Raw genomic sequence first — 25,627 nt, 5'->3', positions numbered from 1 at the left:
TCCTCGTTGTGTCTGTCAAAATAGTACAAAATGATCCTGCATCAATATACAACATGTTACATTAAATGAGATTTAAATCAAACGTAATCTAAATGTAATCCGATTACATAACCAAAATCTAAAGATTACATCACTAACTATAAATTTTGTCATGTAATCTGTAATCAGTAAAGTAATCTACCCAGCTGTGCCTGCGTTCCGTGTGTTGTGTTACCTGTGAGATATGTGTTGTGTGATGAGTTGATGAAGTAATGTGAGAGGGGGAAGCTCATGTCTTCACTCTGGTCCAGTTTTTCTGGAGGAATGACGCTGTTCTCTTCACTGATCAGATACCTCGTGAAGCCCTCCACAGAGATCAGCCCTGTCACACAGATAACACACAAGTCAACATCAAATTCTTTTTCTCAGCTTTTTGCATTCTACACAAATATCGTATGACAGAGGAAAGCAAGTCTAAAAGAAAGTTCTGCCTCACAATAATTCCCAACAGGTATTCTGTTGGACTCAGAAATGCGTCACATCACAAAAGTTAAAGTGTTTTGTTTTTAAGTTTTTTGTTTATACAGTATAATATATACCATGTGATACTATACACAACTTGAATGAAGCATTAATGAGGACAGAAAACCAGATCTTTTTTTGCACCTGACGTAACAACTTGAGTAAATGAACACGACAACTGCCAACCAACTTGAGATAAAGCTCCAGCTTGCAGGATTCAGACTCTTTAAACAGCGGTGTGGCATGGAGAGACGCTTGGGTACGGGCGTCCCCTGTGACTCACTCTCACCCACACTTTACATTAATTAAAGTCATTGTTCATCTCAGAGCTCCAGAGGTAATTAACCGCGGCCCTGTTTGAGAACGACACCGACACGCCTCGACGAAACGTTCCACAGCTCGCACCGTCACCATTTCTGTCATTCCAGAGCAAAGAACCTTTGATTTAAACTCTAAAATAACACAGACCACCTTCACTGTCCCCGAGTCGACGCTTTATAAAGACCACAATTACAGCCGCTGGCGGATCTTCAGCAATTGTCTTGTCAGGTTAAAGGGAGAAAGAAAAGAACAAACACAGGACACAAGACCGTGTGCGGCTCTTAACAAAGTCAAATAATCTCAAGTGCTCTGTCGCTCTGTGCCGGCCACCGAGCTAAACACACTTTGATGGTTTGTCATGAATCTGAGTGTCCTCGGCCCGTCTTTCGAACCGAATAGAGTCTGAAGTGAAGGTGTCACAGCGGACGGGCGATGTAAAGAGACCACTGATCATCTTTATCAGTGCCTATCAGCGCTCTTTCTGCTCCTAATGTGTGTAATAAATCAGCTGTCACGAGAGAACGGCCTCCCGCACATTATCATCCAGTGACCTGATCTCCAGTTCGCCCGTGGAGCCTTGTGCTCTCACAGATATATAAATAAATCCACTCGCCTGCAGCGTCTCAGGACTAACTGTTGCCATGGCAATGACACTATACGACAAAGGATGAAAATATTTTACAATAAAAACAAAACCAACAATAAGATTCGACTTGGCAGACTGCTTACATTCACACACGGCAACATTACGCACTGAACTCGTGTATGTACTCTTTAAAATACTGCCTACAGAGACAGCTCAGTGGGGTTTGGAGTGTTATCATGCCACACAGACCTTTCTCAATCATTCCCGGGTTGGGCTCAAACTTCTCCATGAGCAGTTGAGTTTGTTCAGGCTTCAGCGGCGGGTACAAGATCTCATTGAGCCGTGGATCTCTCTGTTTGCTATTGATGAAGTCAGTCATCTGATCCAGAGTCAGACAGTTTCTGCTCTTTGCACCACTGGAGAGAGAGAGAGATGCAGTCAAACAGTACGTATTCTACAAGATTACACCACCAGATGAAACAGAAAACAGCGATGAAGACTTACAGATCAGTGATGATCTGGTTGATGTCAGGTCGTGGACAGAGGTTATTGATGAATGATTTATAAACCTCAGGGGTTAAATCCTCCAGAGGGATGGAGTCGTTCTGCAACGACAGAGAAACACAAATAACGTACATTCATAGTTATTCTTACATCCTACCACAATATTTGTGAGCTGAACACTGACAAATCCACCAAACGCTGGATCAATCCATCATTCAAAACCTCCCTGAGGAGGAACTATAAAACAGAAGAGGCTACTGTTCTTTAACAACGCGTGCCTCCTGTTAATAACAACTCAAATGTTACAGCCCAGAAGAGAATCAATGGACAAACCCAATAAATGCGTGAAGCCATCTGAGAGCAAACATTACTGCTGTCAGATATTGAAATTATTCAAGCGAGACAGTCAGTGTGAAAGGCAGAGGAAGCATCTAAGGCTGATGAATGCTTTAGTGGTGAAAATATAAAAGCAGAAAACATGAAAGCATTGAACGCTTTGAGTGAGTCAGAGGTGAAGAACAGAGAGAACAGCACATGATTATTTCTCATTAACTCCCCCGACACAACAACTCCCTCCAGAGACCTTTTATCATCATCATCATCATCTGTGTGCTCACACCGCTCCACCTTACACTCACTCACTGACATACAAAGACCACGGATGTTATTTCTTATGGGCTCTATTTTAACGATCGAAACGAATGGTCTAAAGCGCAGGGCGCAAGTGCACTTAGGGCATGTCCGAATCCACTGCTCCTAGTTTAAGGACGAGAAAAAAGGGTCAGCGTGCCAGCCACATGGTCTAAAAGGTTTGTCCCTATACTCTTAATGAGTCATGGGTGTGTTTTGGGCAAAACGTGCATTGAAGCAATCAGTGGCCATTTCTCAATTCTAAGAAAGCAAAGAACGGGCTTGTGCTCTTGTGGAGGCCAGTCTTCGGGCACCTCGGAAGAACGAACTTGGATGGACGTGCTGTAGTAACTTCTGCGACTTCAAGTTAGACGTACTTCCGTAAACGTGTAAGGCTGCATTCGATGCATCCTTGATATCGAGAACCCATCCGGGTACTTTCATGCGTTCTCTGTTCTTGAGAATTGGAACAGGATTTTGACAGTTATTGATGAGTCTCATCTCCCATTCCCTTTAAGAGCCAGTTGAGCTGTGCCATGGCGGATTCGCTATTTACATTGCAGAATTTGCAAGAGCATAGACTGGATGCTTTGCCAGAGAGGAAACGCATCTTCAGACCATCTACAGTACAAGTAGGATATATATATTTATCTTTTACATTGTAGTCCATTCATTTTTCATATTTTGCATGTTTGTGTGCTGCTACGCATCCCTCTGTGTGTAATACGCAGAATGTAGGCACACTGTGCACTTGCCTATAGACGCATATTATTAACAGACTCTTTAAATAACCAAAATCATAACCGCCCGTCGTTTCAATTGGTCAGTGGCATAAAATAGCAACGCCCCAACAATGTGCCTGAACACACCTCGTTCTCAGACCAGTGTGCCCATAGGCGCAAATACATTTGCTATTTAAACAACGTGGCGCAGAACGCAAAAATGAACACTTGTGTCGCACCTGACGCCACATTGCGCCAAAAGTTGTCCCAGATGTTTTTTATAGCTCAAGAGATCTGATGGTTGCGTTCTCAGTTGTGTTTCAGTTCAGTTTCAAATGAAAGCGTAACAAATGAGCAAACGTTTCTATTTGTTCTCTATTGAATCTCACTGATGAGGAGATGTCATCTGTGATTTTTCTTTTGGTCTAATGGTCACTTCTTGTTGAATCATGAGTCTTCCTGTCTGCCTGCAGGTTGTCTGGAGTCATTATCAGAACATATGCTCACCCGGCCGGACGGGAGGTTACAGGTCTCCAGTGCCGTCTCCACTCGCTTCCGATCGGCAGAAAACATACGGAAGATGCTGCAGAAAACGCAAAGACACGTTTCAGAGAATAATATCTGTTAAAGATACAATTTGTGATCAACGGAATGAATCGGTTGCAATCACTTACTTTTTCACAGGGATTCGAGCCTCCTGATTGGTCTGCAGCTTGAGTCTCGTGTAACTGATAAAAAAATGTTTCATCAATGTCACATGTGTCACAATCGTTTTATATCATTGGACACAAACTTGGAACTTTTACGTGTAAAAGTTCTATGTAAAAGAACTATGTAAAAGTTCCAAGTTTGTGTCCAATGATATAAAACGATTTGACTTTACACTGTACATATGATTTCTCGAAATAACATCCTGAAGATTTCGAGCACACGTTCAGGGCGTGAGAAATACCCGTCAGAAAACATGCTCATGCATTTGTGGTGATTCAGCAAACATGACTTTATTTATGGGATGTAAGCGTGTGAATCTCATGCAGGTCCTTACGCTTTCTCCAGACATGATTCTTTGCCCATGTTTTGAGCGAGTAGGTTGGACGCCAGACTGAAAAGCTCATCTGCCCACTCCTGTGACACACACACCAGAGTTCACATTAAATCTGCTCGACGCTAACATCGATTCTCAACAAACACACAGCTATTTTGTTTTCATCAAATCATTCAGATTTTTCATGAACAATTTGTATAATTCAAAACATAGATTTTACAAATATCCTAATATTTTCGATGCTTCTCCGTGCTTCAATAACAGTAGAATTTGAGAGAAATGAACACAATTACATCACAGTGTTTGTGAATGTTTATATGATAAAAACATGAACTCATTGAAATACCCTGGCCACGTCCTCCTGGAAGGCCATGAAGTTCAGGTACTGGATATTGACCATGTCTGGACCCGTCACCACGGTTAACATTCTGTTCTCTATCCGTCCCACAAGATTCCCCACATCCAGAAGCTCTCGAAGCTTCGCCTCCTGAGAGAGAGAGAGAGAAATAATCCTGTAAAGCCTCTTTCACCCACAAGCACTTTATCTGTATGCTAAAAAGTCTCTCTAAGCTGCTAAGCACCTGAAGACCATGAAAAACATTTCATCTCCCCAGAGCCAGAAATTTCATGTTCGGAGGACATAAACTGATCTGAGACTGATAATAAAACATATGCTTTCAGGGTTTGGCTACAATCAGTTCAATATAAAAATACCTAATAAATGAGAAAACTCTTTGGAAAGTAAACTTATAGTTTCATATTCAAACTATTTCTTGCAAATAAACATCTCAAGGACATTTCTGCAAGTTCTGTGTGCAAATGAGCACATGTTTTTATCTGTTCGAGAGACTACAGGATATTCAGAAAACACACAATATTTGGTGAAATAGTGTGATAGAATTTGTGTTCAATGCTTTTTTAGCAATTCAACCAAAAATACTTTCTTTTCCTTAGTGGAAGGTATTTTGAGAAATGTCTCAGTGTTGGACACCTGTATGTCAACTACACATATCGTTTCACATCTATCAATCTTTTCAGTGAGAAACACCTGAACTGTGTTTGTAATGTTTAAATACAGCAGAGAAAAGAACGATCTATGAAACGCAATATTCATTCAGATGCTTTCCAGTAGCTCAGTGGTAAGAGGGTTCCATCCCAAGGTTAGAGGTCACGGGTTCCATCCCAGGGGGAAACAATGTAAATCGCTCTGATTAAAAGCGTCCACCAAATGTGTAAATGCAAATGAACAAACACAATCGCAGCCGTGAGGTGTTTTTCTTTCCATGCAGCACAAAAAGCAGAAAGATCTTCACACAATAACTGTCTATCATCCACCAGAAAAAAGACACTAAAGACAAGACAGTTAGTAGGGTCAGTGGTTGACTTTAAGACGCCTCCATACTAACTTGACACAGCAGTTTGGTCTACGATAGATACGAGGCGATGATGATGTCATATATGATATGTTGTGTGAGAGTCAGAACGAGATGTGTGCGAGTCATGTTTCAGAGGCCACAGACCACTGCTGCACTTTCATTTAAAGCCGTTTCCAGCAACAGCATGACAAATGAGACAGCTTCATTAGTGAAAGATGCTGTGTGTAGCTCTGAATATCATCTGAATAATACATGGCGTTATTGAATATTAAAGTGACTCTTTAAAAGGGAAGTTATGTGTGAAGCGGACAGATGTGCACAATTATTACAGCTCAACACAACCTGAACTAAACTCCAGTCTTCTTGTTTCATGTTTCATACTGTACCGGGCTCATGTTTGCACCAGCAAAAGCCATTAAAGTCCCAGTGAAATACATGACAATGTATGACAATTCCTATTTTTATCAAATATTGCAGCGTTTATTGTAAATAGTTTATCACTGTGGGTCTTTCTCTTTTTATAATTTCTGTGCCCTCATATTCTTTACTTAAAATCTGCAAATGCACTTCCGTCCTCTAGTGACTATCCATCTCAAATGACGTATGTTAGACGGCTTGGGCGGAGCATCTGTTAACTCCTCCCTTTCAACTGTCAGTCTGCTGTCAGTTACATTTCAAGACGCAGCGGCTGAGAAAGACAAAGCCACTAGTTTTCTCATTAGAAATTCCATTTCACTCGGAAATGCGACAAAATACGGAAGTAAAAACGATCACAACTTCCGGTTCACAGGGACTTTAAGCGTCACACGATGTCAACCGTGTTCAGAATGTTAACAAGCTTTCTAAATCATTACAAAGATGTCAATAGGTCTACTGGTGTGTCCGGAAAGAGGGCGTGGGTCTCTGATTTATCACCCGTTTTTAAACTCATCCTTCAGCTGTCAAGCTCTTGAATACAGATATTATCTCTTGTGTTTGTATGTTTCATGCAAATCTCCTTTTGATTGTATGGTGAACAGGCAGTGGGGAATGAAAGGTCCTGGTGAGGGAAATAAATTGCATTTAGATTTATCAGCAAACCTGCATACATTACACACACCGCGGACAAAACCACAGACCTTGGCATTTCTCGCTTTGTCTTTTGGAATTCAGTGCCGCTTGTGATAAAATAATATTCACGCACTGCCGACTCGTTCAAATGAAAACACAGAACTCAAATATCATTTTATCTTCCACAAACTCTTGATTTGGGAAGAAAATACAAGAGGCACTTGAGCTTCGTGAGGGTTTACAGCACATTGCTATGCGGTTGCTAGGGTATTGTGGATGGTTGCCAGGTCATTGCTATGCGGTTGATAATATGTTCTGTGTGGTTTCTGAGTCAAAAGAGTCGACCCCAATGGGATTTGTTGAAATGCAAAACATTTAGTCAAATGGCTCTGAGCTCATATATTTATTATTCTGATGGCTTTAGAATCACATGAGTCAGCGCTGACTGGCCACAGGGCTCCAGAAACCCATGTCACCGCCGTCACTTTGTCCTCCGTCGGGCTCTTCGCCATGTTGGCTGTCCTTTCTGGCAACCTCATTAACTCCGGTGCCTTTGGCAGCTTTTCCACTAGAGTTTCTATGGCAACATGCATCAAGACCTCGATGTATTTAACCAAACCAGCACCAGAGCTCACTCAACTCCCTCAACGTGCTTTTTTAGGATTTGTTGCGTTCTTTAACGCAACCGCAATCAAAGAAAACAAAAATACAGACGTTTTTCAGCTCTTCTCTACTTTTCAATTTTAGCAAATAGACTGAAACTTTTTTATGAGCAGCATCACAGATGAACACACATAAACAATCCTTTGCTACTGCAACAATTTTAACATGAATCACTCATAAACGTCTAATGATCTTCACATTTTTCAATGTCACGAACAATGAACAGTTTGTCCTTCTCTCATCTTTAACAAGACATCAGGAGCACACTGAACGAGTTAAAGATGAGGAGGAAAGTGTTGCCGATAAGATGACGGATTCATCTTTCTATTCTTCATTTATCTGCCATTGCATTATAAGCACAAAGAAATGCAATTTTCTTTTCAATTAATATTCTTTTCATTACAAAATCAGCCGGATATTTCTGCACGGTCTCAGCGTAAAAGCCATTAAAATCTCATTCTTATTGCTTTCCGTTCATAAACCAGTAAAATCTAACAACCTGCAATTAGGATGCGACGAAAAAACTCAGATTGGAGTTTGTCATTGCTCCAACGAGACATGAGAGAAAAGACATCATCTCAATGTCGCTCAAGGAATCATATGCATCTCTACAGAAACACATCAGTGAAACACACGGCTTTAATATAGATCAAGATATCTGTCAGAAGCGTTATTTGCATTTCTCTGACGGGCTTCATCTGTTCAGTTTTATTGAGGGCCAATCTTTCATTTTGGCAACGATCCTTTATGACATCTTTAACATGACTCAGCATCTCATTCTCTGTCTTTATAAATGGATTTGACCTCTCAGGGCTCCAGACAAAAAATCTATAAAGGGGCCATTGGCTTGTATAGGGGAATACAGGCGCCAAAAAAGAGCCACAAAATATTAACTTACATTTTTGAATCAAATACTCTCCTGTAGGCCTACCATAGCTTTACGTGTCTTTAACACTTTACAAACAACAGATGAAAGTTCTAATATTAGATATTTAAAAAATAATTTTAACTAACTTTTCAGCACAAAATAGCCAACCAGTCTTACTAAATGAGCAAAACTCATGCAGGTCCTGCGTTCTCTTTATTTCAGATTTTCATCGTAATCATGATTGTTTTCAAATGAAATGTGCAATCGTGTTTCATATGTTATAGGGGGTTCACACCAAACGTGAATTAAGTGTTTTGTGCCAGAAAATGACATACAAACTCAATGCAAAGACACAAATCCAGCGCTCAATCTCATCTTTCGTGAAGGTTTTAAATATTTGTCAGATCTCATCACTCACGCGAAAATGACAAACTTTTACCGCGAGTAATAAAGAGCATGGAATGCGATTGTTCGCGTTTGGTGTGAACCCAGCATTAAACAATGCAATAACATGAAATAACACTGAACAATATTACTAAAGCATTCATTCATTTAGCTTATTACACGGCTCGTTGGAATGCTTGATTCTGATTGGCCAGTCACGATATGTGCAGGTTCATTATTCCCAGATAACAACCTCTCAAAACGAATAACACACGGTAACCCAGATGCAGCAAATCATTTTGATATAAACATGTCTTTTAATAACATATATGACATTATATTTACAAATGATTAAACCATTTTGCCTGTTCGTGACATTTGAATGTCGCTTCTTAACTTAAAACTGAAAGTAAACAGCTTTTCCTGGCGGAAGGTTTGCATTCAGTAAAAATTAGCTGATTAAATATTTCAAATTCCCATTTCATGTCCTGTTTTTATCTCATGTGGCCAGTAGTCGTGTAATAAGAGGGATAATGTACAAGCAGCCGGTTGTTATGGCAGAAATAAGCCCTTCAGTGTGATCAGGACGTGAAGTGGAGGGTCTTGTGTCTCACTGAAGGGGTTATTTCTGCCATAACAACCGCCTGTACATTATCCCTTACTTTATCTTAACTTTTGCTGCCATTGTTCACCTCATATGTTATTCGCTTTGGATTACAGCGTCTGCTAAATGACTAAATGTAAATAACTTTTTACATACAATTTTATATGTTAAAAATCTAAATTGGAAAACTGGAAAAAAGAATATCTAAACTACTAAATGCTGTAGAAAAGGTTTCTTTATCAGAACACACTTCCGTCAATGAGGACAGATCCTCTTTATCCTCAGTTGATTTCTCCATCTGAATGCACTGCATTAAACACACAACACACATGGACTCTGTCCTGGTTCTCCTGTATCTGTGCACTGATATTCTCACATGATTGAGACGTGTATCGTGTCACTATGCGTGGGAAAGAGTTCACCTGGCAGACCCCCGGCCCACAGGCTCCAGATTTAGATCACGCTGGTCTCGATTTAGCATGACTACAGATGTCTGTGTGCCTGTAACAGACCATTACCCTCATAGAGAGATACTTATCACCCACCTGAGCTATTAACCTATATACTGTACAACAACAGAAACACACTAAACCTCCCCACCTCACAAGGACAAACTTAAAAACAGAAGAAACCAAACACACACAGTAAGAGAAGCTGAGAGCGACAGGAATCACAAAATAACATTTATTTTATTCACAGGGATTTCAGTGAAAGTCTTCAAAAAGGAAGAGAACTACACCCACATTTTATAGCAGTCAAAGATACATAACAGAGCTTTGTGATTTTTAGTTTGGGCTTAATCACGTCATGATGGACCGGACAGTCTGTCTTACCTTTGGGGTTTTGGTGCATTTGCCTGTTCTTGCATCTTTGATGTAGGTGATGTCCAATAGGTCGGTCTCCTGAAAGAGGGAGGGGCATGTGCATTCATTTCACAGCTCAATATAAATGTCACACACTGCGTGATAAAAACAATGTCACGCCGGAATCAATCGATACACTTTTAAATATCACAAAAGCCATTCAGACATCACGTGGGGACGACACAGGAGCTGTTGACAGAGAAAACATTTAGGGAAAATACAGAATGAATAATTAAGCAGATGCAACGGCTAAATAGTAAACATTCATGCATGTTCAAGAAAAACATGTTGTGAATCACATTGGTATGGAAATGATGTCGGCGTGGACACCGCAGTATTTGCGTCTGCATGTGTAATGCAAGGGATGACTGATATGACTTCTGACAGCTGCAGACCAAACCACAGCTGACGGCGATCTTGTGGCACGACTGAGCCGAACAAAGAAAGAGCCGCTTGCTGTTTATACACATTTGTTAAACACTGGAAATGATTTGAGGATAAATATAGAATGTCCTTAAATTCTCTGATCCACCTCCGTCCACCTGGATAACATTTAATTCTGTCAATCAAAAATCTATAAACATTCACTTTTGAATCAATACACTTTCTGTGTTTATTGTGTGTGTGAGTTAGTGACTGTAATGTATAATGTGTGTGTGTGTGATTCTAATGTCTGAAATGAAATTGTACTATATACAGTATATCACATGTCTCCCAAACTGTTTACAAACAATAAACGTCTGACCGTTTGAGTCACATCTGACATCAGCTGGTGAAATCATGTCAATCATTTTTATTTACGTCACGCTATTGCTAGATAGCAAATGTCTGAAAGAAATGTTGCCTCCGCTCACTATGTCATAATCACTAGCGCAAGCTCCTGATTGGTTAACATGGCATAAATATCCGGCAAAGTTCAAATTTTTCAATTCGCTCAATTAGCGCCGAATCACGCTACAGAATGTCTATCGCGTCTTTTTGCATTGACCTAACATGTAAATCACTCGCGTTTAACGCTTCATTCGCATCTGGTTTGAACACACAGTTACTATTTGTTCACTTACAGAGCTTTCAGCTACTTGCAAACAGTATTTATCAGGACTATTTTAAAATCTGGAAACATCGTATTACCATTCATTTGTCGCTCTGATTCCATGTAGAAAAATGCGCAAAACAGGCGCACCCTTGCTCAAATCCAAGGCAAATAAATGAAGGTGTGTTTAGTTTTCTGTTGCCTTGAGAAGCTGCTTTAACGGCGCTATATAAAAAATGAAGTTATTATGACCAAGGCTATCTTCTCTTACAGGTGTTTTATTGAGGTAAATACATTGTAATCGGCTTAAGCGCATGCGCAGGGTTCGGTTTGAAAAATGCCATCACAGAGAACGACACCTATGAAATACCTTATAAACATTAATTGTAGTTGTGACATTTGCTGAAGTCTCATGTGCGTCTCAGAGTCAGAAATGTGTCTGTCATGAGAGTTTGAGAAGAGACGTCAACAGTGTGTCAAACTGAGATCAGATTTGTCTCGTCTGCCATCAAAAGTCAATATTAATGAAGATCTCAATATCAAACATTTCTCATCACATTTACTGAAATCCAGATTATCTGACCTCTGCGATCTACATTCATTTACACCTCCAGACAATCACAATATCATTTCATTCTCCTTTTATTTTGTCTGATGAGTAATTTTAGAAGAAACTAAGTTGATACTTAAATGAAACACATCTGAGAAATAAGAAAGAGAAACATGTGAGCAAGAACATTTTCCTCTGCGTTCTTTGTAACATTCAAGGTGAAACTAACAGAGTCGTTTTCATTCCTGATGTGACCTTCTGATGTTTCGAATAATGGCAAATAACAGATCACGGGCATCTGAATAATGAAAGCATTTGTCATCTCTCTCTCCCTCTCTCTATAAGCCAGTTCCACTATGAAAACTGAAGTATGTTGTAAGCGCTTCATCAGCTCCATGGCAACAGGGGGTGGTGGTCCATGAAGGTGAGTCGGGTTAAAGCAATTTCAAGACATGCATCAGGCCTCCTTGAAATCATTGTGCAGATTCTGCAGTCAGTGTGCGCAGACGTCTGCTTCTGTGGTAAATCCACTGAGACTATATCATCAAACGGCACAAATGTGCTAGAATATTAATACTGGTGGCGGTTGTAAGCGACTGTCGTGTTTTTCTCGTGGTTCACTGGCCTGCGGTGTTTCTAAATATAGCCTCTCGTGTATTGATTCAAAAGACGCTTGCTTTGCATAACAATACAGGAGGCTATTATATTACTATTGGCCAGCAGCGGCTCTACCGGAATGTCTCGTGTGTATTTTATGATATTCACTGTATTCATTGACTTCATTGATTCTATCAGTAGATGATCATGGACAAATATTCAGAGTTAAACTTTAAAAGGGCTCGAGCCTTTAATGAACATTTAATCCACGTTTCCTCCAAAATCCAAAGGAAATAAGCAATTACAATTGCATCAAGAAGATTCGACTTACAATAAACAGTACTGAAAAATACTGTATTGAGATGTGTTGCATTTTAGTTATGTGGATTAACATAATTACAATATAAAAGGCATTGGAATACAATGTGAAAAAAAACTGTAACGATTGAGTAAACAAGGCATAAGGCACATCTCCCCTCATTTACTACAGTATGTGAACAAAATGTATTTATTAGGGGGTTTAAAAGCAGAAAATATCATTGCTTTTTACCTTTGAATCTTTTTGATGTTAGATGAGACGTGTTTTATCAGATTCATCCGTCATTGTCATTGTTTGCTGCTCTTGTAAGACACTTACAGTCCCAATTAGCGACGGTTTATTCAATACCATCTGGAATCATCGAGTCCCACTCGTGATATTATTCTAATATTATTCACAGATATCCCGCTGTCCTCATGAAGTTTACTGGAATACATTTGAATCAAGTGACTGAATCACGATTGATTTTCTTATGTAACTCTGATCTTATATGACATCACTTCCTGTTGAGTTCACTTTCTGAAAGTGGAAAACATCACTTTCTTGTGATTGAATTATCTTTTTTTATTGACTTATTGTTAGATCTCAGTTTTAATTTTCGTCTTGGATGTGTCGCATGATAAAATAAACACACGAGACAACTGTTGAAAAACTAAGATGCTATAGAAAGCAAAGTTCAGAATGTTTCGTTTTACAGGATTTCATATTGCGTGCAAAAACCAGTGACTTGTTTTATTGTTGAGTAAATGATCCTCAAGACATTTTCATTCTGGATTAGAAACATTAGAATTCTAGGTGTGTCTTGAGAAACTTTATGCAATTTCTTACATTAGTTCACAGCTCACAAAAGCACCTAAACTAAAGGTGTTACACTTCTGCCGGAGGGTGAGACGATTACCCATCATGCACTGCAACATGAACCGCCAATAAAGAATTCAGTAAAACTGTCAACAACGAAAGGACCTTTTTTTAATGCTTTGCTATCTAGATGAGTCCAGTTTAAAACAGATTCTGTTTTGTAGGCATCTAAAGGCATGAATTCAATCTGAGAAAGTGTTTTCAATATCAATGTCATGTCAGGTGAACACTTCACTCGCCCAAAACTGATGCCATCCACTTTAAAAGAGCTCAACGGTTTGAATGACACACGGCTGTGCTTTTAGAAATTCCACGGCTGGTGTGAAGGTAGCTCTCAGTGGTTAGAGAGCAGCGCTAGCAACACCAAGGTCGTAGGTTGGATCCCAGGGGATTGCACATACTTAGAAACAAATGTTTAGTACAATGCGATGTAAGTTGCTTTGGATAAGAGCGTCTGCCAAATGCACAAATGTAAAGTATGGTGAGTAATAATTGTGTGTGTTTTTAATACGCTGTGACTTCATGTACTGCACTTCACCCACACGCAACTCCAGTCGGATCATTTCAGAACAATTACACTTCAACACAATCCAAACACCTGCCGCGCATCACAACCATCAATGAACAGATAGATAGATGGATGGATGGATGGATGGAAAGAATTCGTCTGTGGCTTTGTTAGAAATGTTGTAACGATTTATAGTGGCGCACGCACACACACAGGTTTATGAAGAGCCAAACTCTGAGGCTATGTGAGCAGTTGGCTGTCAGAGCTCCATCTGGACAATAGAGTCACTTCATATCATTCCCCGCGGCTAGACCTCAACCCCAGATTTAGAAACTGACACCGTTCCATGAATCAAATGTGTGCGATGCTCTCGATTTTGAGTCACATATAATGTCACGGCGCCTGAAGCCTGAAGCTTTCTGATCTGTTCAGGAGTTTGACAGCTCGGGTCACCGAGCGCAGAACACATAAATAAATCAAACACATCATCATTTTCATTAGTACGTGTTTTATGCATAACATGTTGATTTCAATAGTTTTACCTTATTCTGATCCGTCCAGTACAGAAAGAAGCCCTGCGGATCCACACGCAACGTCACCGGAGTCACAGTAGACGAATCCTGGAAGCAAAAATAAAATATTGAGTAGGCTACCATTATGTTTAACTAAATGCAGATTTTACATTTTTAAAGAGAATACATGCCAGGCAGCACAACCCTTAGGAAAATGAACCCATGGTTTTATTAAAGTACTGTAATCATTTTGGGACACAATGAGTGAGTTTACATCTACAGTCTTACGCTGATTATGCTTAATACGCTGATATATGTAAGGTCATTTAAATGTGTAAAATGGTTTTCTTTTATCGGGGAAAGCTCATAAACGGCTTGAGCATAAACCGAGGGGCAGAGATAGTTTTTGCCCATTACTCTGTTTTTGCGCTGCATGTTAATGCCTTTACCGGCTTTCTCTCAGTTTTGTTTATGTGCGCATGTCTGAAAGCGCAGTAGTTAAAGTCCCAGCTATTAATATAAAGGTCGGCTCTGGAATCATGCAGTTGATGTAGAAACCTCAAAATGAAGAACTATTGCTGCATATGCAGGTACAGTGAACATGAGAAGAGATATTGAGTATCTCATTTTGAGATTTTGAGTATCTCCTTTTGAGATTTTGAGTATCTCCTTTTGAGATTTTGAGTATCTCATTTTGAGATTTTGAGTATCTCCTTTTGAGATTTTGAGTATCTCATTTTGAGATTTTGAGTATCTCATTTTGAGATTTTGAGTATCTCATTTTGAGATTTTGAGTATCTCCTTTTGAGATTTTGAGTATCTCATTTTGAGATTTTGAGTATCTCATTTTGAGATTTTGAGTATCTCCTTTTGAGATTTTGAGTATCTCATTTTGGAACCAAACTCTTTGTTTGTTTCACCAATGTTCTAAAAGTACAACTTAACGAAACTGCAACACACAACATGAAAACAGAGAGTACACATATTTCTATATAAAGTCACAGAATCAAAATCTGTGTGTCTGAGCAGAAGATGAAAAAGTCATTCTGGCTGGCACAAGAAGGACACAAGGGATTTCTGCAGCAATCCACTTTAAAACATGTTTGGGGTTTGACTGGCACATTGCATAAGAGTTCCTTATTATAACGATTCATTTCAGCTCCACATTCAGAATATTCCTGCGGAACAAAAGCTGTGAGCACGTTCTGTAGATTTAACGGCTGTTCTTATTGAAACAGAACCTTTGAACAGGCACGCTGCCATGCTTAAGTCTCAGCTGATAAGGAAAGGTAGCATTTTCCCCTCAAGCAAGACTGTTAGTCAGTACAGATCTGTACGTGATTGTGTTATTTTAGAGCTTGCGTGGGTCTGGTCGCATTCTAACTGCACGTCTGAGTTGGGCGGCGGAGCGTGTCTTAGCTAATGCAAGGCGAGCAAGAAGACAGCGATTTAAAGCATGAAAGTTGCCATAGCAACAGGCCAACATATTCAGTTTTGTTCGCTGAGAAAAGCCTTCAAACGTCAAGGTTTTAGCTTAAGCTACAAAGGTTTGGATTAGAGTCTTTTCGGAATTGAATGCATTTATTTCAAGTGATCACAACGTACACAGCAGAGTACTGTCTGAGACCAGACTGAGAGGTGTGACGTTTAAAAACATCAAAAGGAAATCCAAATTCTGTCATCTTTTATTCCCCCAAAACCCTTTCTTCAGCGAAACACAAGAGAAGTCTCAGTGGTTTTGTGTTCATATAATGGAGTTCAGGGTTGTTTGATTATCAACATTCTTCCAAATATCTTCTTTTGTCTAATGTAGAAGAAAGGCAATCATACAGGTTTGGAAAGAAATGAGGACGAATAAACCGTGAAAGAATTCTCAGTTTTTGCCTTTAAGCGTCTGATCTTTCTTCTTCCATTGAAACACATGAGATTCTCACATTCTGTTATAGTTACTTTTACAAATGTAAATGAATCCCATCAAACAAGCATGCTATAATGAGAACATGTATACATGCTCACACACAGAATTTGTGACTTGAAAGGAAGAATTTATATTGTGCTTAAGTGCATTTTATCATCAGATGAAACTTCTCAAGCACCTTGATCAACAACATCAGTAAACATTTAGCTTTGGTTTTATTTTTTGATCTTCCTTCTCACAGCTCAATTTGAATCAAGAATGTAACCAATTTTTTAAGAGTGTTACTGTAAAGTCCTGACTGTTCACTAATATGAATATTGTCTGTGATGTATATCCTATGTGAAGGGTCTTTTTATCCAGAGCTCATACAGCAGAAGTGAGTTTTTCTGGCTTTCTCCGGTGTTGAGGAACTCTCGCTCTCTGTCTCTCATCCAACAGGTGACACACACACACACACACACACATCCGCTATAGTGAGTCAGTGCAGCTCATGTAACACTCAATTCACAATGCGACACATTCTGTCTCCATCTCTGGACCACTCGCATTCTCATAATACACAACAACACGTCGAGTCCGTGATCGTCTGTGCGCGTTTGTGCAGTCAGATCTGTGTAGATGGGTTGATAAATGACAGCACATGTCAGCTTCATCAGCCTCCGCATCATGACAGCACAGATGCTCAATGTGACTGTGCGTGTTGTCTGTGCTACTCAAGGAGACGTTGATGGACTTGAGAAGTCAAAGCGGATGTCGGTCAGTAATCATCAGCTCACATCAATGAGAAGATCAATCAAACGCGCATTGACGAGGATTGGCGCTGTTTGTCCAGCTCGATGTCTGCATGGGGAGTAATGCAACGTCTAAGTAATCGAACTAAAGCCGCATGCATTGCAGCATTTCACTGCAGAAGCATCATGTGTACACATTCTCTGACTTGAAGACGCCAAACGCCCGCGCACACACACACACACACACACACAGAGATCGAGAGAGAGAGATGGTGACTTACCTCATCCCATTTCATAAATCTACTGCCTCGCTTCAGACTCTCCGAGACGCACACCGGCTTGAGCTGAAGCGCATGAACGCCAGGCTGAGCGCCAGCCATCCAGCTTCAACATTTACCCCAAAACAGCTTGAAAAATAATCTGAGTTTCTCTCTTTCTTCTCCGAAAAGAAGCCAAAGCGGAGCGCACGGAATGACAGCAGAACAACACCGGTGAATGGGGAGCCCTTTACGCACACGGCTGCTCATTTAGAAGCCATTGGAATATGAGCAGATGAAGCGCATCATCTCTCGCTGGACTGAACGTCGCAGACCTGTGTCTCAGGAGTGATCGGAGCAGATGAACATCCAGTGATGGAGAGAGACTGAGAGCGTCCTCCGCACGCGTTGACTCATTTGCGCACTGAGATCCAGCGCCTCCTAGCGCGAGCTCGCGTCCCTCCCCTGCTGGACACATGGAGATGCGCGCACCTCTTGACATAAACATTTCATAAAGAAGCCTGACAGCAAGCACCTGTTTATTCTTCTGGTCGTGTCAGTCCTATGTTCAGAACTAAAACATATAATATAACGGGAAAAATATTCGTTTGATACTGTTCTCTACATCTACCCAATATATAGTCAAGGCGAGTTTATTTATAGCGCATTTCATACACAATTCAAAAATCATATAAAAATGATCACAACAATAAAAACAAAGAATTTAGGGTGAATTAAAACAGTTAAGAATAAAATGAGTATTGTATCTCAGCTGACAAAATCGTTTTTCACAGTTTGTCGTGTTTCTCTCGCACAGGCTTCTGTAGCTACTTTATCCCCTCATGAGTTCTGTCATGTTTCTGTGTGGTTCTCAGATATACAGTCAGAAGTGTAACGTTATGAAGTCCTCCACACTATTGAATAACAGAACACCTGTGCAGGACATCAGACACGCGTGAAAGAAGGTTATACTCTTTAAGCTCATCACCACGTGATACATGATGAATGAACTCGTAGTGTGCTCGGCATTTGTGTTTGATGACACTAAATGAAGTTTAAATGTGTGTATATGTGTGTAGTTCCGCTGGGGCTGCTGCAGCTGCTGCTCTTGTATTTCCTGCTTGTTTTGAATCGTGAGTTCCGGACTCAATATGGCGGGACTGAGGCGCTTTGACGTGCAGAAATATCGCAGCATTTCCCGCTGGATCTTTGCTCTGTCCCTGCTGCATGTGTGTCGTGTGAACGCGCACGCCGACGGCGATCGTGTCGCGGTCGTGGCCGATGGCAACTGGACGCAGATTCTGGAGGGAGAATGGATTATTCAGTTGTACGTATGTCATATGTGGTGAAGGATTGTGACGTGTCAATCGTGTGATTTAACGACGCTTTGATGCGCCGCGTCGCGTTGTTTCACGCGCTTTAAACTAAAGCAACAATGTATCACTGACGTGATCGTGAAATACAGTGTAACGACAACAACACTCTGTACTGTACTGTACTGTACCAAAGTCCTGTGTGTGACGAGCGGAAGTGTGCGTCAAGATTACACGTATTTCTTCAAGGTTTTCAGATCTTTACAGATGTTCAATCATTGTAAGATTTATTGATATTCAGAAGATGATTGTGTGTGTAATGGCCGACACTGGGAGTGTGTGTGGTTAACGCCCACTGCATTCACTGAGACTGATGTCTTGTGATGTATGTATGTATATATATATATGTGTGTGTGATCATGTGTGTATTGGTGTTGCTTTATTCCAGTTATGCTCCCTGGTGCCCGGCGTGTCAGCATCTACAGACAGACTGGGAGAATCTTGGCAGAAAAAGTGAAAGTTTGGGTATAACAGTGGGCAGAGTCGACGTCACACAGCAACCAGGTTTGATTATTCCTGCTGATGTTTATAATGTTGCTTTAATATTGCTGTAGGTTGAGTGTTATGACCGACATCTTACATCATCACAGTGTGGCTCATTTAATATTTCGCTAACAGTATAAATAACTCAACTAAATAACACGCCCTGAGACCTCAGATTGTTTGGCTTGTTGAGTTATTACGTTTTCAGCCGATAAAAGAAACAGCCGTGATAAAGAAACACGTGTGAAGTTGCTGTGTGTGTGTGGTTCTGTTAAAGTTAATCCAAGAATGAAAATTCCTTCATCATTTCTATACAATTCTTTGCAATCGCCTCTTATATTCTTTCAAATGATTTTACTGATGTCGTCTTTAATATGTGTACTGGAAACGGTCGTGTCAAGAATATGATCAGAGAAATGATTCTGCGTTATTCCCCCTCATGTTGTTTGAAACCTGTAACACAAGATGCTTTTGTGTCCTAAACTGAACTGAACAGCACTGAAGTGTTGCCATGAGTCAAGGTTTTTTTAAGGTTGTCATGTGACATTAATTCAATATATTACAGTGGGGACTTTACTTTTGCAAAACTCACTGCTGCAATGCTTAAGTGTGTGGTCCTGTGTGTGGTTGCTATGGTGTTCTGGATGGTTGCTATGGTGTTATGGGCCAGTGCAAAGGGTCGAACCTCAAGCTCAGGGGCCTCCTGCAGTGAGCGTCTGTGAAATCTTTGCCTTTCATGTCAAGTTTTAAAGTGTTTTCAAGGCCAGGACCTTTTAGATGACGCAATGTGGAGTTTTTCTTTGGAAAGCTGTTGGGGTGAAAACTCCTCTTGCTGTCAGACTTCCCTGTTAAAAATAACAGCATATGCTGGTTAGGTAGGTTTCAAAGCATAGTAGCTGGTTCTGAGCTGGTTTAAACTGGTCGTGAGCTGGTTCAAGCTGGTCCTTAGCTGGTTTTAGCTGGTCATGTGCTGGTTTAAGGTGGTTCTGAGCTGGTTTAAACTGGTCATGAGCTGGTCATGTGCTGGTTTAAGGTGGTCCTGAGCTGGTTTAAACTGGTCATCATGAGCTGGTTTTAGCTGGTCATGTGCTGGTTTAAGGTGGTTCTGAGCTGGTTTAAACTGGTCATGAGCTGGTCATGTGCTGGTTTAAGGTGGTCCTGAGCTGGTTTAAACTGGTCATGAGCTGGTTCAAGCTGGTTTTAGCTGGTCATGTGCTGGTTTAAGGTGGTTCTGAGCTGGTTTAAACTGGTCATGAGCTGGTCATGTGCTGGTTTAAGGTGGTCCTGAGCTGGTTTAAACTGGTCATGAGCTGGTTCAAGCTGGTTTTAGCTGGTCATGTGCTGGTTTAAGGTGGTCCTGAGCTGGTTTAAACTGGTCCTGAGCAGCATATGTTGTTATTTTCAACAGGGTTTACTCTCAGCTTACAGCATTCTCATGCCGAGGGGCCGGTGTAGGATGTGCTGTGTATCATCATCATATTTTTCTTGTGTTGCAGGTTTGAGTGGGAGGTTTTTGGTTACCACACTGCCCACTATCTTTCAGTAAGTCTTTCTGTACAGAATCACTGTTTAGTATCAAAAAGTTTCTTATATAATGTGTATGATGCAGAGGAATTATATGTTGCACATTACCCATTTGCAGTGCTAAAGATGGACATTTCCGGAGGTATGTTTCATCACGGACCATCGAGGATCTTCAGGCATATGTTGTGGACAGAAAGTGGGCGTCTGTTGAACCTTTGCCAGGATGGAGGTCACCGTCTTCTCTGCTGTAAATATCATGTATTTTATTATAGATATCCATGCTGTCTGATATCATTTCCTTAAATAGTAAGATACATGTTGGCAGAATGATTTCTGAAAGCAGTGAAGAACACATCCCAAAATCAAAAGAAAGAAATTATATTTCACTTATCAAACAAAAGCCCCCTGTAATGTGAAAAATCCATGTAAGTACTGTATTTTTTCAGTTATCAAAGTATAGAAGTTTCATCTTAACAACATAAACAACCGTTACTGCGCATGCACACTTTTGTGACCCAGACTGAACTTCCGCTACACATTCACACACAATAGAGCGCCTGTAGATTATTCTGATAACAATAAAGAAACCGAGATGAAGCGTTACTTGGCTAAACTTGTCTCTCCAATATTATGACTTTAAACTGTGATACCAAGTTCAACCTCTAGATGTCAGTGGACCGTACGGTTTCTTTAAACGCGACCCAACTACAGGACCCATTCAACAAATTGTTTAATTAATCAAATGAACATGAACATACAACAAATCCTTGTTTCATCAAATATTTTATTCAATACAATAATAAAATAATAATAACAAATTAATATAAACAGAAATGAAATAAAATATAAATAGTTATATTATTAGACACAAGCCAAACACAAACCGGAAGTTAACTGGGGGTCAGGCGCGCATGCGTCCTATGAAACGGTCATGTCGGCAATCAAAAACTGTTTAAGTTAAATATTATACATAATGTTTTGGGTTTTTTTTTCAGAATGTCAGGAACGGCTCATTTGTTCCGCCTGTCAGTCTGGATCAGAGTAAGAACTATTTACTCGTAATCTATCAATCAAATAGAATGTTCTATAGCTTTGTCTAATATAAAAAAACATGATAAATCCATGCTGATCTGATTGAAGAAAAAAAATCTCTTTCTCTGTTTAACGCAGCAATTCCACACGTATCTGACCAACACTTTGGGGATTCCCTCGTGGGGGTCATATGTGATGTTTGCCATCATCACACTCTTTATGGGTCTGATTTTGGGTCTGGTAAGTCAGGAAACATAATTTCTTCACTCGACTGTATTATTTATTGTTACGCATAATTCTGTGGTTGGTCGACAGTTCTGGAGGTACAGAGAGAGAAGTACTCTTGAGCTTTCGTGAAGCGGATCATGTGAAGAGACTCATGATGATATGCAGCAGGAACAGGATGAATTATATAATGTTTTTTGAAAGAAAGAAGCTGCTACATTATACAACCGTGAGTTGTGTAACAGCGGCTCTTGTGAGGGTACAGTGGGCGATTCTCACATAAAGTCAAATCAGTGAAATCAAACTTTTCAAAGTGAACTAACAGACTAACTTGCAGTTTCAACAAATGAAATTTCCTAAATCAAAACGAATAATTGTAATATTTTAATTGTGACTAATAATTATAATCCTATTATTCATAAATATTAACTATGTTACTTTTAATCAAAGTCAGTGAGTGCAGCTGTGACATGTCAGAGGAGATCTGGTCCCCCCGGCTGAGTCAGTTTTTTTCCTCCATTCATTGACCATTGGAGTTTGGGATATTATTTATTAGAATGATCTTGCTTGTTCTATAAACACCACATACTGTGCTGTGTTTGACCTTTAATCCGTTTTTCTCCTGTAAAGCTGCTACAATGCACATTTTGAAAAGCGCTATATAAATAACATTGAATTGAACTAATGTTCTATATCTCTGTTAGATCCTGGTACTGATCGCTGACTGCATTTGGCCATCCAGACTAAAGCACAAAGATGACAAAACGGGTAAGAAAAACATATAAACACTAACACACTGAAGTCATGAAACATTAGATGTTCTAAATCTCACATTACACCGACCAGCCAAACCCCCAGGACACGATTATTATATAAGATTCCCACTCACTGAAAACATCTCTTCAAGACTTTAAGGAGCTGTAATGCCCCACATGAAATGTTGATACCACCCAACAGATATCATTGAACTACCTTCTGAATGACTCGAGATATTTACAGTTCTTTATTCTTACTCATTATGTGCGTAAGGGATAATGGAGCTGGTTGTTCTCGCAGAAATAAGCCTGGACATTGTGTTCAGGGCTCCACGTGAAGCGGAGGGTCTTGTGTCGTCTCACTGAAGGGGATTATTTCATGATAACAGACGGTTGCTTGTATATTATATTAATTTCCCGCTTATTACACGACTACTGGCCACATGAGATAAAAACTGGACATGAAATGCAAATTTTTACTGAATGCAAACCTTCTGCAAGGAAAAAGTAAGAAACGACGTTCCAATGTCATGAACAAGCAATTTGCTTTAATCATTTGTAAATATAATGTCATATATGTTATTAAAAGAGTTAATTTGTCAAAAAACTGTCCAAATGATTTGCTGCATCCTGGTTACCGTGTGTTATTAGTTTATTATCTGGGACTAAAGAACCTGCAAATGTTGCGACGTTTTTTGTCTTAAATAAAGAACATAAATGAATACATTAACTCAAGAAGCAAAGCGACTTAAGAAAAATACTAGTTTACAGAAGATAACATAAGGCAAAAAAAAAATATATATATATAAGTACTTAATTTAACTTTGTTGTCTTAACCCATTGGCAAATTTGCATTTTAATTATTAGCCTAAACTTATATTTTGATAATTATATTTGATTTCCTTAATATCTTAAGTCACCGTTCTTGTCAAGTAAATGTATCTCGATTTAAGACTTTCTTCGATGTTTGCACTTTACAAAACAAATATACCGTATGTTCACAAGAGAAGTATGTTGTATCGTTATAACGTGGGTTTTATTGCAGTACTGACTGACTCGAGCTTTAATAAGTTGTGTTTTTTCGATCTTTGTGTCTTTGCAGTTGTGATTATGAGGGAGGAGGTGTCAGAGGAGGAAGCGGAGGAGAAACACACATCTGATAATGAAAGTGAGAGAGTGTCTGGTGAAGAATCCACTGAAGATGAGGCTCCTTCATCAGACACAGCGGTCAGTGGCAGTGGCCGCTCTCCACCAGAGGGGGCAGCAGAGAGCTCGGTGAGAAAACGCAAACCGCAGGGTTCACCCCCTTCAGAGGAGACATAATGACCGCTGTTTACACCAAAACAAAGAAGAAATGTCCATATCTACAGAATAAACAAGGCGATGCCAGCTATTCGTTTGTCCATTTGATGCTTTTCCTGCTTCACTGCGGTCCAGATAGTTTTACTGTGTGTTGCTTACATTTATTGCCAGAGGTCTGATGCCAAACACCATGGTCATGTGATGATTTTATATTTTGTTTAACTGCGGAATATGTGGATGAATTTGCACCTCTTTTAAATGCTGTTGTCATATTGAAAGCATGTTTACAGTGTAGGGTGAATCTCACGAAACATCCTCCTCACATCATTTAGCGATTCTTTTTGTGCTGCCTTTAATTTATACAAATGTTTTAATATAAAAAATACTGTTTACAGTGATTAAGTAGTTTTTATACTATAATGGAATAGAAAAAACGCATTTCCCAGAATAAGAAAAACTCAGAATGGAGGTGCCTGATTTTCATTATATTGCCAAAAGACTTTTCTTAACACAAAATTCAACTTGCTTGGTTTCTCTTAACATGTTAAGGTTCTTGGCATATTTTGTGAGATTCGTCTGACGTTCCTTTCACGTTGTTCTGTATTTGGTGTCAATGGTCGTTTTCATGTTTGACGTTCCTGTCGTACGACTCAATTCCTGCATTTGTAATCCAGCGTTCCTACAGTATCTGCTGTCACGATGCATAATGGTAATGAATATTAAACTGTATGTACAGTGTGTTACAGAACAAGTGTTTTACATATGAGCTCTCAGGACAAGCGCTTCTCAACACTTTAAACACATTCATGTCATTTATTCCAGCGATTGCAAATTAGTTTGATTGCAAGAACAGAACTTTGACGGCGTCTTCAGTATTGAAGTGAATGCACTCTTTGACGGCTCAATTGCCTTTAATTTTGATACTATTGACAGACTGTTGAAACTTTGTGTAGCAAATAAATGTTTGCCTGATGAACATATTGTGAGTTTGCTAGATATGAGGCAGCACAGAAACACACCAGCACAATCCTTCTCAGTTTCTGTGTCTGTTCTCAGTTGTATTCTGTACCAAAACACCTATTGCCAATAACCTCAGTGTATTGTATGACAGAGAATTTCAGATTGTAAATTGTATATGGTTTGTTATTGCTGGTTGTTTGATGTTCATTAAACGGTTTTACTTGAGACTACAGTAAGTGTTTTAAATACTTGATGTTAATGCAGTAATATAATACAGAATAAAACAAAACACAAACAAAGAACAAATCTAAAACTGGGATGCTCTGATATGGAGTTTTTGTGACTACCAACCGCCAATTCTTTTATTCAGTTTAATCTTTAATGTAAAATCCCTGCCACTTTACAGACCAGTGCTGATATACATATATACATTATATATACATATATTGTATACAAGTGCAAAATAAACATTCACACTCAATAGTTAACTTTTCTCGTTCATACAATAGTTTTAATGAAACATTTGATTTGAAAGTCTGAGCGCTTAGTAATATTTCACCTCTTAACAAACCA

The 25,627-nt window shown here is 39.6% G+C and overlaps 2 protein-coding genes across 2 annotated transcripts in view; one reads left to right on the top strand and one right to left on the bottom strand.

Annotated features, from left to right (window-relative positions):
• Nucleotides 1-17,523, bottom strand: part of plcb1 (phospholipase C beta 1) — a gene marked incomplete at its 5' end in the record, with an annotated part of 35,658 nt that extends 18,135 nt beyond the window's left edge. Inside the window, 10 exons of the mRNA XM_079458230.1 lie at nt 215-361; nt 1,658-1,824; nt 1,913-2,013; nt 3,772-3,847; nt 3,939-3,992; nt 4,310-4,389; nt 4,656-4,796; nt 10,088-10,156; nt 14,525-14,602; nt 17,425-17,523. Coding sequence (XP_079314356.1) covers nt 215-361; nt 1,658-1,824; nt 1,913-2,013; nt 3,772-3,847; nt 3,939-3,992; nt 4,310-4,389; nt 4,656-4,796; nt 10,088-10,156; nt 14,525-14,602; nt 17,425-17,523 — 1,012 coding nt within the window. The remainder of the gene's footprint in view (nt 1-214; nt 362-1,657; nt 1,825-1,912; nt 2,014-3,771; nt 3,848-3,938; nt 3,993-4,309; nt 4,390-4,655; nt 4,797-10,087; nt 10,157-14,524; nt 14,603-17,424) is intronic.
• Nucleotides 17,524-18,365: 842 nt separating this feature from the next.
• On the top strand, nt 18,366-25,533 carry tmx4 (thioredoxin-related transmembrane protein 4). Its single transcript, XM_079459223.1, has 8 exons — nt 18,366-18,727; nt 19,162-19,277; nt 20,753-20,798; nt 20,899-21,027; nt 21,776-21,821; nt 21,951-22,052; nt 22,742-22,805; nt 23,895-25,533. Exons 1-8 carry the CDS (start codon nt 18,552-18,554, stop codon nt 24,113-24,115), a joined length of 900 nt encoding a protein of 299 aa, XP_079315349.1. The 5' UTR covers nt 18,366-18,551; the 3' UTR covers nt 24,116-25,533.
• Nucleotides 25,534-25,627: the final 94 nt, after the last annotated feature.

The sequence above is a fragment of the Barbatula barbatula genome (assembly GCF_947034865.1).
Source record: "Barbatula barbatula genome assembly, chromosome: 6".
NCBI classification, from domain to species: Eukaryota; Metazoa; Chordata; class Actinopteri; order Cypriniformes; family Nemacheilidae; genus Barbatula; species Barbatula barbatula.
This window is presented reverse-complemented; position numbering and strand designations above follow the sequence as displayed.

Coding starts and splice junctions, on each gene's coding strand:
- tmx4 (XM_079459223.1), top strand. CDS start 18,552: ATGGCGGGACTGAGGCGCTTTGACGTGCAGAAATATCGCAGCATTTCC. Junction 18,728..19,161: donor GGAGAATGGATTATTCAGTT/GTACGTATGTCA, acceptor GCTTTATTCCAG/TTATGCTCCCTGGTGCCCGG. Junction 22,053..22,741: donor TGGGTCTGATTTTGGGTCTG/GTAAGTCAGGAA, acceptor TATCTCTGTTAG/ATCCTGGTACTGATCGCTGA.